Source organism: Alosa sapidissima, chromosome 10 (assembly GCF_018492685.1).
Source record: "Alosa sapidissima isolate fAloSap1 chromosome 10, fAloSap1.pri, whole genome shotgun sequence".
In the NCBI taxonomy this organism is placed as follows: domain Eukaryota; kingdom Metazoa; phylum Chordata; class Actinopteri; order Clupeiformes; family Clupeidae; genus Alosa; species Alosa sapidissima.
In genome coordinates, this window is record NC_055966.1 from 23,947,042 (window position 1) to 23,961,337 (window position 14,296).

Here is a 14,296-nt window from a genome sequence, read left to right on the forward strand (position 1 = left end):
ATTCATCTCACCTTGAGATTTTCATTTGAGGATGACAGGTAAGACGTTGGACAGATAAACAAGTTAAACAACATGTAGATTTAGACATTTAATATTCGATTGGTGTAGTCTTCTCCTCCTGACTTTTCAAACTACTCCTACTTTTCTTTGAATTTTCCGCTAACTACAGAGGCAAAAACGTACATGTTTCGGATATGAAGTGTTCGGTGAAATAAAAGTCCTGTCACACGATCAACTTCAGTTTTCCCTGTAAAAGAAAGTACTGCTAATAATTTATATTAATTCACTTTTGAGGTGGTGTGTTCGTTTTATGAGGAATCAAAAACAGACGAATTAATAGGCTATGTGACAAGGAACAACCAACACACTTCGAACTTTTATTTTGATTGGCCTCTGCCAGTGCCCAGAAAAAGTCTTGGTCCATCACCAGTGTGCCTCAACGCCTCTGTGTGTGTAACGTTAGTTATTCAAGTTCCCCGAAGTCTGCACAAAGAACTGTCGGAAGGGTGGATTTTTTCCTTGTTCAGGTAAAGTTATTTACAGTTTGTCTTGGTAGCTACTTGATAAACACGATGAGCAACTTTGTTTTAAATTAATTAACGTACGTTAACTAGCAGCTACCTTTAGTTCTGATTTGCTGGTCCAGTCATCTGATTGATAACTGCTTAACGTTAATGTTAGCTTACACAATTAACGTTAGCCCTTTTGGCTTTCAGAATCAACTTTTCATGAATTATGTAACGCTATGATCCACGTAAGTTCATTCATTCTGCTACATAATGTAATAGCGGTGCATTATTTAGTTTTTTCACACACTAATGATCCGAGTGCCTGTGTAGTAACGTTAGTTTACTCTAATCATGGCTCAAGTTTCTATGTTTAGTATGTTAACGTTAAGTGTTTGAGTAGGGAGATGGGAGATGACTAAGCCTAAACTGACGTTGGCTAGCGAGATAACTTAACAGGAAACCAGTCCACATTGTGGTGGATGTTCATGGTAAACTTAACGTTAGCTTATGTCGGTCGAGTTCAGATCAATTAATCTTTAACGTCAGATTCTATGTTTGTTGACTAGCTTCTAAATGCTAACTTATTTTCTTGACTTCCCTACACGTCCCGGTAAAGTAACGTAACGTTAACGTTGCTTGCAATTTTTCCCCTTATTATCTGCTAGATTTTCTGAACAAAATTAACGTTAATTTGAAGGTCTGACGCCTAAAATCACCATTCTTGTTTGTAACTTAATGTCTGGTTTACAGGTGGTTCAGGTTAATGCTCTCAGAGTTCATATGGACACCTTAACATTTAGCCATAACATTTACCAATAACGTTAATGTATCCAGTTTCTTTTTTTAGGGAACCTTTTCTAAAGTGAGCGTTTTGTGAACATTGAGTCTTGATGACAATGGATCTGTGCTCAAATAACGGCTTTAGCTGGGGTGCAGGTTTTTATTTTATAGACAAAAAAGAGCCATGTTTTGTGTATCAGAGAGATTGTTAATATCTTTAAATTCCTAAGGAGGATATTTTAAACGTACCGTTTTAAAAGATCTCACTGTTAAATCCCGAGTCCCACTGACTCCTGCTCTTTGAGAAACGTTACAAAGTCTAACTCCGTTTGTGTACAGATGGCAACTGTTGTTGAATTAAACTTGGCAGTGTGTCAAAAAAGGGTCAGTTAGCTATCTAGTTAGACTAAGGTTTAAATTCCTCTCGTGGCTCAAAAAAGTGACAGTAGAAAAGGGATTATTGCCTCAGAAAGAGAAAAAATATATATACTAGCAGTTGCAAAACAGGAGAACTCTTGACGAAGCCGGAAGGAACCATCAGTGGTGCTCAGGTCAGTATCCAAGGACGTCTTCTTGTTCTGTATGGACCCTTTCAACAATAAAAACAAAAACAATGCTTGAACGTTCTATTTGGGCCCCAATCTACTTCCTCTGCATTAAGATAACATATGGAATGTTAAAACGGAAGTCTTGTGGGGCCAACTATGATGCTGTTAATGGAACTCTCTTGAAAGGGTCCATAAACTATGGAAAAGCCTATCCGCACAGAGCACTCTGTTAGATAGTCATTAAACTGTATACTGCATACTGGGTAGCCTTAAAACTTTGCTAATGTGCCAACGTTGACCTTGGCCTGTAGTACCTGTGGTGGGTGTTGTCAGTCTAAAGAGGAAGACAGGTGACATGGTTGACTGGATGTTCTCTCTTGCATGACTCTGAGGAAACTGCCATGTGAAGAGATGAGTAACATGCTCTTATCCACTGTTAAGGATAAACAATGTTTCATTTTGCATATTCATATGGGAGTCACATCAGAACAACTGGTCAAAGGAAAAACGGAAATAATGTAGCATAGTCCTGGCAATAGGTGAACAGGTTCAACTTGCTCTTCAGGTAGAGCTCTCTTTTTAGGGAATGGGATAATTAAACCACTCAATTGCACTACCATGTGGACTGAGAGTGTTATGCGACTGTGGTTTTGGTAAAGTGTTATCAATGGCACTCTCCATGCCAGACTTATTTGGTATAGAGAGGAGTGCTTGTTGTTTTCCCCAATTATACTCTAGGTAGAGGAAAGCGTTGTTGCCCCTACATAGGCTTGGCTTCATAGACATTGCATTTGATGTGCCTGCTATTGACTGTATGTTAACAGTGAGGAGAGCCTTCTTTGACTCTGGGTTCTGCTAATTTGATGCTCTTTTTATGGTCCTTCCTCTTTTCCGTTGGCCCAGGGGTCAGATTCTAAGAATTGCTCCGATGAGAAGCTTGACCCGTGTCAAATTCAAAACAGTAGTGTGTGCATTTTTGAAGTCAAGCAGAACAGTGTTTTCTGCTATTTTCTTAGCCGTTTATTTTCTGTAGTACCACACCTAATGCTGCCTGCCATCGGACAGTAGTGGCCTATCTCTGCTATCCATAGCCTCTCCTCCCTAGTGCTGTGCCAGCACAGTTGAGCAAAACAGTCTTTGCACAGTGTTTGCCTTTGCCTTGGCAGTGAAAGTCTTGCCTTGCTTTGGCACAGTTTGTCGCCCTTCCCCCTCAAGCGTACCCGTGCCAGTACTGTCTTATTGCCAAGACTGCGTAAATACCATGTCCCTACTGAACACTGAGCAGACCAGTAGCCTTGTAAACCTGTTGCTGTGAAGCAAGTGACATAGTCTTGGTAGTATGGCATTTCCTTGTTATGATGCTAAATTGACCCTAGTTAAGAGCAGTGTGCATTATAGACATTGTAACACAACATAACGTCACCAAAATGTTTAATGTTCTAAGTTAACTAGCTAAAAGAGAGGACAGTAAGGTTTATAATGTGGATGTGATTCTGTGTATTTTAAATAGGGACTTCTTAGCAACGTCACAGGGATTTCCCCTAGACTGCCCGTTTTGTCTGTGGGAAAATAAAACCATAGCCTAGTAGTACATCAGTAATAATTAAAGTATGGCCTTTTACAGACAGCTCAATGTAGATTATGGCACATCCCTCGCATGTAATGCCAAAAGCTTGGGTCCAAGGTTGGACACAGCAGAGATTGCTTTATTGGGCTAGATAATAATTATAGAGCGATGGATTTGACTGTTGATGTGTGTGCCCACTTTTAGCCTATTGTTGATTTGTGCAATGCTTCCAGTATTATCTTATTATCTTTATAGTACATTGAGTCAGTAATTATTTTTAAAGTTTATATCTATTAATTACAGTTACAGCAAGTAAAATCAATGCCTACATAGCAATCGGTTAAATGAAAACGACAGATCTCTACTTTGCCGTTGAGTTACCCAACAACAACACCCTTACAAGCTCAACTCAACATTAATCAAGTTAACTATCAGAAATTGATAAACTCCATGTTTATATTACATTTTTTTCATTGTACTTTAAGAATAAGTTTACACAAATACACTGGGACAATTAGGCTAAAATGATTTACTGAGTGAGACTGATAAGACTGACTGTGTCCGTGTCAACCCCTGTTAAGTGGAACTTCTGTTATGAACTCATGGGCTCTGTCTGGTGCCCTTTGGCCTTCTAAATGGAATCTCCCTCTGCCTCTACAGGTCCTACCAGAGGTAAAACAACCTGCCAGACTTGCGGCCGAAGGGGCGTTTAAAGAAGGATCTAGAGGACAAGTTCTTTTTTTTTGTTTTGTTTTGTTTTGTTTTGTTTTGCTTTCTTTTTTGGAGGGATAACCAGTCAAAAGCAGCCACTGGGGAAGTATTAAGGACCATTCCTGGTTGAGTTGAGGCTACCGCACCAATCTCTCCAACACGGGAGGCTCCCCAAGAACCAGCCCAGTCTCCGAGGCGTATCCGACAACGGCCTGCAGGGTGGCGAGAGAGAGCGAGGACACGAGGCGTGGGGCGCCGGGAATGAGTGAGTTCTGGCACAAGATTGGCTGCTGTGTGGTGGCCAAGCCCCCGCCGGTGAGTTTTCTTTAGAATTTTACGTTTTCTTTAGAACTTGTACTGCAACTGTCATATTACAACAGCTTTGGACACAGAGGGTTGAGTTTGAATGGATGCATTTCACAAAATCTACCTGAAAGTCACAATTAAGCAACTGATGTCACAGTGTTGGTTCTCAATGGCGCTGTAAGCCACATGGATGTGGCGCAGTAAGCCTCACGGATGTGGCTCTTTGATAACAAAACCTCTCATTAACAGTTTCCTGTTATAGAGCATGATATTACGACTTAAACTGAATTCCTTCCAAGCCGTAATTATGTTTCCTTTTAAACACCCGCTTGGCCTAAGCAACAGTCTATTCAGTAAAAAGTGTATGTGATGTGCATGTGTGTCACTAGGACTTGAACCCATGATTATGGTGTTGTCACTCCAGAGGCAAGTAATCTAGCAACAGCAAGCTGTAGTCATGGGAAAGAAGCAGTTGGCGGCATGACAGTCGGACTGTAGAGATCTGATCAATTGGATTTAGAGCCGTTGACCTGAATTTGGTCACTATTAGATTTGTGGCCAGGAGTCATAAACACAAGAGAGCGGCATTACTGTGGGGGTCATCGTGCAGACACTGGCTGGAGACGGAACCAAGACCAGGCTGATTCAGGAGCTGGTTGTGTGTGTGTGTGTAAACTCTCCCAGTTGACCTTCCCTCCCCTTAGCGACTGCTCTCATTCTAGAAAGAACCTCTGTTCGCGTGAGCGGAGCATATTGGTCTCACGCAGCTGGGAGGTGAAGAGACGGTGACCCCCCCCCCCTAAATCAGCTGATGACCCACATACCGACGACATGGAAGTGTGTCAGGCGCACAGACGTGTTTTTGAGAAGACATTAAAAAAAAACACACAAAGAATGCCTTGTCATCAGAAAGCAGTCCATCTCCTTGCTGACTACAGCCCAGGGTGGGTAGCCCAGGGTGTCTTGAATACGGGTTGAGAGCCTAATTCTTGTATGGCAATACACCCACTCAAACCTGCGGTGCTGAAAATCTTGATTTGGATTGATAAGAAAAATTGCGTTTGATGGCAGCTTTTTGAATGAATTCTAGTGCATTTCAGTAGGCTATCTCTTCATCTCTAGCTCAGGAAGTCTACAGTGTTTAACTACTGGTTTAAAATTGGAACTCCGCATAAACAAGATGCCGATAACATAACTATGTTTTCTTCCGTAAAAAAATTCGGTAATTGTACTTTGGACCAGACTGTGCATATTCTTATCCACTGTGGAGGAAATTTCAATATAAACAAATTGGAGAGAAGCTCGGATGGTATCTCATCCTTGGAGAGGGACGGGATAGGGAACAGCTCAGCCGGTCATCTGCTGGTGAAGCTCCGCTCAACGTCGCAGCAGACGTGAGGGTGAACTTCTGGTGGTCTTGGGGCCCTCGGTGCCTCTGTCTCTGGGCAAGCCTTCCCCACAGAGACCCTCAGTAACAATGAGTAGGAGCTCCGAGGGGAAGTGGGGCTTCTGGGGGTCTGCTGGGACTGAGCTCATGCTCTTTCCTCTCTCCTTCCTCTTTCTTTATTTTATTTTTAGTCCTCCGCTTTTCTCCATTGTGTGTTTTTGTGTGTGTGTGTGTGTGTGTACGTACTCTGCTTTACTCCATTGTTGGGACGGGACTAGGGCTATGTTGGAGCTGGCATTAGGGCCTGTGTAGGAAAATGTATCCCAGAAGATTTGGCCCCTCAAATGGCTTGGTGATTCATAGGCCCTGCCCTTGTCTGATGCATTTCCTTGGCTTTATTTGTGTACTGTAGGATGCCAAGCATAGAGTTTGGCCACTACTAAGAGTTTAGAGCAGCGTAACTCCATTCAAATGACTTTAGTGTGAACGTGAGAAATTAGGGGATGAAATTTGAGGACAGAGCTCTGGTTTTGCTATGTCTTAGAAGCAGCCAGAGCACCTCTGTAGCAGTTGCGTTGGTAACATGGTGTGTTGTAATATATGGGACCGGCCTGTCCTTGCACAACTGGCAAGTGATGACAAGTGCAGCGAGTAGCTTTGTATGAGCTCATAAAATAACTATTGTCTTGGGAACGTTTAGACTTTCCGCTTGGTTCCCACATGCATTTTCCCTCTTTCTCCCAAAAGCCAGCAGCTACAGGGGTTTCATCATGTTGGCCAGCGGCCTTAAAGCTGAAGCTAAAACAGCCCTGCAACCTCAGTTTGTTTGTATTTGTGGAGTGAGTGAGTGACTGCTTTTTATAGATGGTGAGCCAAAGTCTCAAAAGGAGCTCTCTTTAGTCTCTTATTCACTGTGTCGAGTTCAACAATAAAACCCTTGAAAGGAGGAAGAGGGAAAACCTGTTCAACAGAACTTGTTGTATTTGAGAGACTAAAGAAGAATGGAATATCAGAATTAGGCTCATAATGTTTTTAATATTTTTTTTTAATTTTTTATTTTTTTAAAGAACCTCTGAAATCTTTTTGTGACCTCGCACTGGCTTTTTTTTTTTTTTCTATTCACATGCCCACAAGTTAGAACAGAATGTAGCCAGTAACTTTACCCTATGTGTAACTGTGAAGTCATTTTATCAGGCATTCTGGGACCAGGCATTTGCCCTTTTGCCCTTGATGTGATATGTGTGCTGTGCTATGTCCTACCGCTGAGCTGTCTGTGAATGACCTGCCTTTGTTTGCGCTTTCAGAAGAAACGGCGGAGGAAGATCGACCCCAGCATGATTGGGGAGCCCACAAACTTTGTCCACCTGACCCACATAGGCTCTGGAGAGATGGCAGAAGGAATGCAACCGGTGAGAACGTGATTTGTCTGTCAGGGTGTCTTAAACTAGGGAAGCACAGCCTACATCTAGTTCATAAAGGATCGCTGGATCACTTTTGTACAACAAGGTTGCAAACGCCTGTTCCTGAATACTTAAGGGTTGACCTCCTACAAAGCTAAGTTTGAGACACAAATGATACAGCTAATTGAGAAATGTGAGTATATATATTGTATATTTGGAGTTAGAATAGGCAAGCAGGATATCTGGTCTTGGTTTGGATGGTACCTTGTGACCAAAATCTATAGAACAATTCTGTCTCAGTTTCATATTGAAGTGCATGTCAGGTGATTTGGGTTTGTATGAAAACACAGCAGTCATGTGCCTGACTTGGTTTCACACACATACAGAAACGGGGTGGTTTCTATATAAGCCCATTTCAGTTTCAGTTCATCATATCACACTATAACCACATGCAGTTATCTTTAATAATTAATATGCAATGGATGTCCATTGTCCAGACTTTCACAAGGGGGACTTTCCACTCTTGTGATCAACAAGCTTTTGGACGTTAAGAATCCCTCTGTTTGCCAGTGAATGCAAATAAAGGGCAAAGTGAATGGAAGGATTCCCCCTTTAGTGAGTGTACATTCCCCTAAACATCCCGGCCTCAAACAGACATCAAAACTGCAGCAGTTGCAGCAGCCGCGGTTGTGGTGGTGGTGGAGCCCTGATTGGGGGCCTGGTTCTCCCAGCTCTTAATACGGCCGCTGAGTGAGCCCCGTACCTGGGCTGAGCGAACTAGAGCAGAGCAGCTTGCGACTTGCCTGGAGGAATGTTGGCCTGTGGCCCGCTTGAGTAGAACACAAGCTCTCAGGGAACACAAGGAAGAGGCTGGGGTGGGGTGAGGGGTGTGGTGGAGTAAACTCTCAACGGGACTCGATGTGCTCCTCCGTGGGATTTGCTTTGGGTGTGTTGTTGCTTCTTTTTTTTCCCCCTCTTCCTCCTCTTCTCTTGCTATTTAGAGGCCAGGGTGCTGTGCTTATTGGGCATTTAAGGTCACATGTAGTGTAAATGGACCCTCTCCTTTTAACTTGCTGGCGTTTTTAAAGTTCCTGCTTTTGTTTAGCGGATCCTGGTTGGAGGTATGTGGTGGGGTGGGGGGGGGGGGGGTGGGTGGCAGATTTGCCGGTGTTGTTCAGCCACGGGAGAATTTCACCCCTGTACTTGTACAAAAGCGAAACCAAGCAGGAATGAGCACACAGGGAACAATGCGCCAGTCAGGTCATAATTGACTCGCACTGATAAACATTTATCTACTCAAATGGTGTGTGATTATTTGGATCATAAAAAGCCGGCCCTTCTTTGAAAGTGTGCTTTTCAAGGACGACGACAGTTGTAAATGGTGTTCAGAGATGCCCTGTTGTCTGGGGGGATTTTAATTAGGTGGCCTCGGCCTGCAGCCTGCTCAATATAGGCCAGATAGCTGACATTAACAACACATGTGGGTAATGGAATGCAAGACAGATTAAGTGTGTACAAGTATGTGTGTGTGTGTGTGTGTGGGGGGGGGGGGTTGTAGTTAGGCTTCTGGTGGCAAGGCTCACAAAACCTCAGTGGTCTAGCTATTCATGGATGTGTGTGCTCATGGGTGTTTCTATATTCATATTCATCCTGGCATCATTGCGTAATTGTATGGCCCCGTATTGTGTTATGTAAGTCTTGTGTGTCCACTCCGTCCCTCTGTGGGAACCCACGTCTTCATCGTCTTGGTAGCGTCATGTTTGAGAGCCTCGTGCCACGCCTGACTGATTCGATCAGCGGCATATCAAGAGGCAAAGCTGCACCTGGCCTTGCGGTCTGTTTGCCTCCCCACCCATTCCCTGCCATTAGTGGAGCATATTACGCCATGTGTGCAAAAGGGCGTACGATTATTTTTTCACAGTAGATTCATTTCTTGATTACATTTCTCAATTAATCGAGTAGTTGTTTAATCAATAAAATTACAGAAAATGGTGCAAAAATGTCAACCAGTGTTTCCCAAAACCTAAGAATAATGTCCTCAAATGCCTTGTTTAGTCCACACACCAAAGATATCTATTTTACTGTCATAGAGGAGTTTTGAGGTAGTTTTCTTGAAAAATGACACAAAACAATTACCAAAATGTATTAATTTAATAGTCAACAACTAATCGATGAATCAATTAACTGTTGCAGTCCTAAACGCGGGCTGTTTATCTTCTGCGTTTTCCGGCAGGGGATTGCATCTGCCATACATGCCCAGGTGCAGACGGGGCAGTGGCGGTTGTCATAGCGAGGCGGGAGTAACACGGCTGCTCGTTTTAACATGAATCGCCTGTGAGAGTTATGTAAAGAACATGATACAATGCTGAGAGGAGGCTGTATTTCCTGCTAGGATGCCATAAATCACACACACACACACACACACACACACTCTTTCTCTCTCTCTCTCTCTCTCTCTCTCTCACTCTCACTCTCTCACACACACACACACACAGACCATATGTACATTCGGCACATAGAGCACATATTCATAGCACTCTGGTGATGTAACTGGAGCTGTCAGACCTGGGTGTGTCGCTGCACTGCGTGCTGAAGTTTAGGAACTAGTTGGAGCATGACTGGAGCCTGAGCAGCAGAATCCCTGCCCAGGCAACAAGCAAGCACTCTGATGCATACCACCACCTCCTCCTCCTCCCCCTCCCCCTTTTCCTCCTCCTCCTCATGGTTCTTCTCTAAAAGGAATGGTATTAAACATGTCGCATCAACAAGCCCCGAAACCCTGTGTGTGTTGGCCTGCCTAAAAATGCAGAAGAAATGTGGTTGTGTAGAAATGTGTATCTCTGAAGAGAATTGACAAGGCAAAGATTACTGATTTTGTGTGTTTATGTCTCTGTGTGTGTCTGTCTCTGTCTCTTTTTCTTCTAGTCTGGATCAGTGCAGGAACAGATGAGATCAAAAGTGCCCCATAGCAATGGCCGGAACAGCCTGTTATAGCCATCTAGTCTGTGAGTACCTTTTATTAATAATGATCTATTGCGTGGGGAATTTCTAAATGTTTTATCATTTTTAAAGGGACACCAGGCAACGTTTTCGTGTTAATTAATCATCTTCGGAGGTCGGTATATGGTTAAATGACTCATTACGGGGCGAATGAAGGCTCTCTCGCCCGCCCCTACTGCCTGTAGGAAGAATATCCCACTTGCAAGTTCGGTGTATCCTACCCGCCGACCGAAGCAGGATCAGTTTACAGCACAGAGGCAGGCTAACGAAACGCTAGAGATTGTTGCAAACGTGTGTATAATGGCAGAGCCGGCGAAGAAGCAGCGAAAACCCTTGACGGAAGATGCAAAGAAAAGGAAAAGAGCTTCAGACCGAGCGAGGGGGAGTTTCGTAGAGAAAAAGCATCAGGCTTGCCTGGTGTCCCTTTAATGATGACAACATTGTCATGTATCACATACATTTACATACACTACAAAAGTATTGATTGCTATTCTTCTGTCCATCAGGCCTTGTGGAGGTTCGTTTGGCATGTCTCTCCCCACACCAGAGCAGTTGCCTCCCGGAGACCTGACCTAACGACCTCCCCCATGTAGCACTTGGCCCACCTGCAGAGGAAGCATTGATGCTGATGCTGATGTGCAGTTTGTCATTCGTCACTTTCCACAAGATCCATTTGCTACTCATGGCAAAAAAAAACAAGGACTGCTAGGTTTCACCTAGGACCCCCCCCCCCCCCTATTTCTCTATGGTCCACTTTTCAATATTAGAGAGACACCCTCTCTCTCTGTTTATATGTTTTTATTATTTTTTTCCTTTTTAAAGGAAGGATTGAAAGTACCAAAAACAGACCCTTTTTTTAAAAAACATGGTGTGAATATGTGGATGTATGTGAGAAGAAGAGTGTGTGTTTGGGGTGTATCTTCAGTTTCTTCTGTGTGTTGATGCACTGGCTGTGTTCACCTCATGTTTAATGGCTGCTGCTGCTGCCTGAAAAAAGAGCAGGCACGGGCTCATCCACTAGCCCTTTAGCCCCATGCTATATGCACATTCAGATCAGATTTAACAACACAGACAGGGGTTGCCACCTTCCTAATGTTTTAAGACTTCCTTCAAACACTTTTTTCCCTTAATCTTATAAAATTTTGTCATTTACCTTTCAAGAGAAATGATATATAAATATAGGCTAGGTGTTTTTTTTTTTGATAACACGGGCTGTTCATATGGATTGCCCCTTGCACTGGTGTATCTTTTTGTCATCTTGTCTCTGGAATCCCATGTCACAAAGTGCAGGAGGGTGGCTTTGTATGTGACTGATGGATGCGTGTGTGTGTGTACATTTATCTTCACATGAGAGAAAGTTCTAGTTCATGCTGTGTGTGTATGTTTGTGTATGTGTCATGATGAATGAGAATTGAAGTTCTCTCAGTTTTCTCCCACGCATTTAACACACAAAAAAAGTATTGCCAAAGTATTTGTCTATTTAGTGTTATTTAATTTTACATTTCTTGCAGATAGAGCAGATATGTCTTTCTAAGCAGCAGTATAAACGAGACTGAACACTGGATAGTCTTCTTCAGCCATGTGACCTTTGTTGGGGCTGTATGGTGTCTGCACCCACTTGCGGTCTCCCCTCTCCTGTTATACTGGCCTGAGCTACATGCTATGCAGGACTCTTCCTCTGATTCATCTTCAAACAATGCGAATAGTCACACAGACCCATTTGATGCATCTGATTGAGATTTGTATGGCACCTCTTGCCTTGAGTAACCTGGGGAATAACTCCCATCTGTTGGGGGGTCTGTCTTTTGATGTGGCACCTTCTAGTGATTTGGGCAAATGGCACCTTTTAATTCTTTTGCTTTTTTTTTTTTTATTATTATTGAAGCACAAATAGCATTAATTAGCTTAGTCAGTTGTTGTTGTCCGTTGTGATTTACATTGTTTTATAAATGACAATTTAATCTGAAACTGCTATCGTCATTAGTTGGGGTCCTTCACCACCACCACCAAGGGTTCCATCTGAATGGTAACAGGGGGATGGAGCCTTGCAAAAAATAGACTTGTTGAGGAAGCATGGGAACATTCCACTGGCTTGCCTAACCTTTCATAAATTGTCACCATGGTGCTGTTATAGTGCCTTCATTTCCTACAGTCCCCAAAGTGATTTGTGATTGAGACATGTTAATGTACTGTATATTTCTCCATTTTGTTGATCTAATTGAATCATTTTACTTTAGTGGTGCACAAAACTGTTGAGTATTACTCTCGATCAGAGGGTGAGGATGGCTCGGGTCTGTTCGTTTCGCAGCCCAGATCAGGCTGTATAGGTCCCATGTTGTTGGTTTCTTTCATCCCAGGTTATTTGAATACACTGGCTTTCTGCTTAGAGACTTGGAGCAAACTTGGAGACTTAGCTGCTCTCAGTGTTTCGCACAGGCTTCGTCAGTCACTGTGAAGACCTCAGAGCATGTATGAGTCAGAGCATAATTCAGTCCAAGAGACCAAATCAGCTTGCAGGGGGAAACTTACTGGGGTTTCGTGTTGCCAGTTAAGCCAATGTCTAGTTTTACAACCACACATCAGAGTATTGGACCTGTACCTCTGTTTGTATGCTTTAAGAGAGATTGTAGAATTTGTGACTGAGTGTGAGAGAGATGGGTTATGCCCAGTTGAGTCTGTATTTACTTGTGGCTGTAAGCCCTGTTGGCTTTTAAATAATACACATTTTTTTCCAAACCTGTTTGTCTCTTTATTGACTGATTCTGCGGAAGCATGTCTAAAGTATGTCAATAAGTGTTGAAATTGAATGTGTCATTTTGTTCATGACGTGAGCACTTGTCTGGATATCTCAGGGAAAACCCAGTGTGTGAATAATGAGCCTAGAACTTCCCTGAGATGAACAAGATGCATTCATGGAAAGAGTTAGTCACCTAGCCTTTCCATCAAAATGGGCCAATTCTCAAACATTCAAATAAAAACAGTTCAAACAGTCTTGCTCAGGCGGTCCGGTTTTGACGGTTGTGTGTGGGGGAGACTTGTTTTTTTTTTCTCGTTTTTTTCTCTGGCCGTCCCTTGGCTAATAAAGAGTGGTTTGTGTAGAAGGACAGGTGTGCAGGCCCAGTTCCAACTTCTTCACCCACAGGCTGAAATAAGATGTAGCAGTCCAGTGGGCTGAACTAATTTAGGAATCCATGTAATGGGACACAAATTCCTCAGGAAAATCATGTTGGAATGCATGAGGCAAGGCCTGTTCTTAACCTTGGGAAAACCTCCGATTTATTTATATTTTTGTTCATCACCACAAACTTTCTGTTGGTCCAAACCGTACAGCCTTTTTAGCAGACTACTCTTACATCAGCCATAACAGAACACAGAATTGAAAAGTAAACTCTGATCAGCAGTCTTATGGTAATAGTTTTATTTACAATGTGGGATCTGGTAGATCCAAGACAAAGTCCTTATACAAACACCCCAGCAGACCAGAAATTAAGAAGACAAAAGGCAAATCATGGATCTTTAGTTTGTTAGCAGATGATGCCAAGAGTTTTCCCCTCTGAGCCTCGAGACAGAAAAAAAAATGTCTTTCCGCTCTTTAACAATGCAGTGACTAGTGCCAAAAAACAGCCTCACATGGAGTGAGCAGACACATGGGAATCCTTTAGAGACCACAATATGAGGTATAACCAGAGACTTTCTAATGAGGAGACACAGCACTCAAAAAATCCTCCATAGAAATGCATGGGGTTAGTTTGTAACGCCAATATGGCCGTTGTCTACACATATCCCACCCCTTCCTCGGCAAAACGTCGACATGTGAATACATTGAGCCAATCATGTGGTGTGATGTGAATACATTGAGCCAATCATATGGTGTGTTGTGAAGACATCGCTGGAGCAAGATTTGTGTTGTGAAGCCTTGCGCACGCGCATTTCTGCCGAATAGGATGCCCGATGAGTGCCCAAAAAGCGTTGCAATATGGCCGCCGAGTGGAAGGACTTGCCTAAAAGGACTTTGGTATAACATGCATTCAGCTTGAGAAGCATTCTGCTGTTTTACCTCAATGTTGCCCCAAGTGTCTGTAACACCC

The 14,296-nt window shown here is 43.0% G+C and overlaps 1 protein-coding gene across 2 annotated transcripts; it reads left to right on the forward strand.

The window, feature by feature from the left end:
• The first annotated feature begins 393 nt into the window (after nt 1-393).
• On the forward strand, nt 394-12,944 carry cdc42se1 (CDC42 small effector 1). 2 transcript variants are annotated; one of them, XM_042106862.1, is made up of 6 exons: nt 426-527; nt 717-754; nt 4,065-4,430; nt 7,113-7,217; nt 10,134-10,213; nt 10,715-12,944. In XM_042106862.1, the coding sequence occupies exons 3-5, from the start codon at nt 4,377-4,379 to the stop codon at nt 10,200-10,202; spliced, it is 228 nt and encodes a 75-aa protein (XP_041962796.1). In that variant the 5' UTR covers nt 426-527; nt 717-754; nt 4,065-4,376; the 3' UTR covers nt 10,203-10,213; nt 10,715-12,944. The 2 variants fall into 2 exon arrangements, with proteins under 2 accessions (XP_041962795.1, XP_041962796.1); XM_042106861.1 differs by lacking the exon at nt 717-754 and having other exon boundaries at nt 394-527.
• The last annotated feature ends 1,352 nt before the right edge of the window (nt 12,945-14,296 follow it).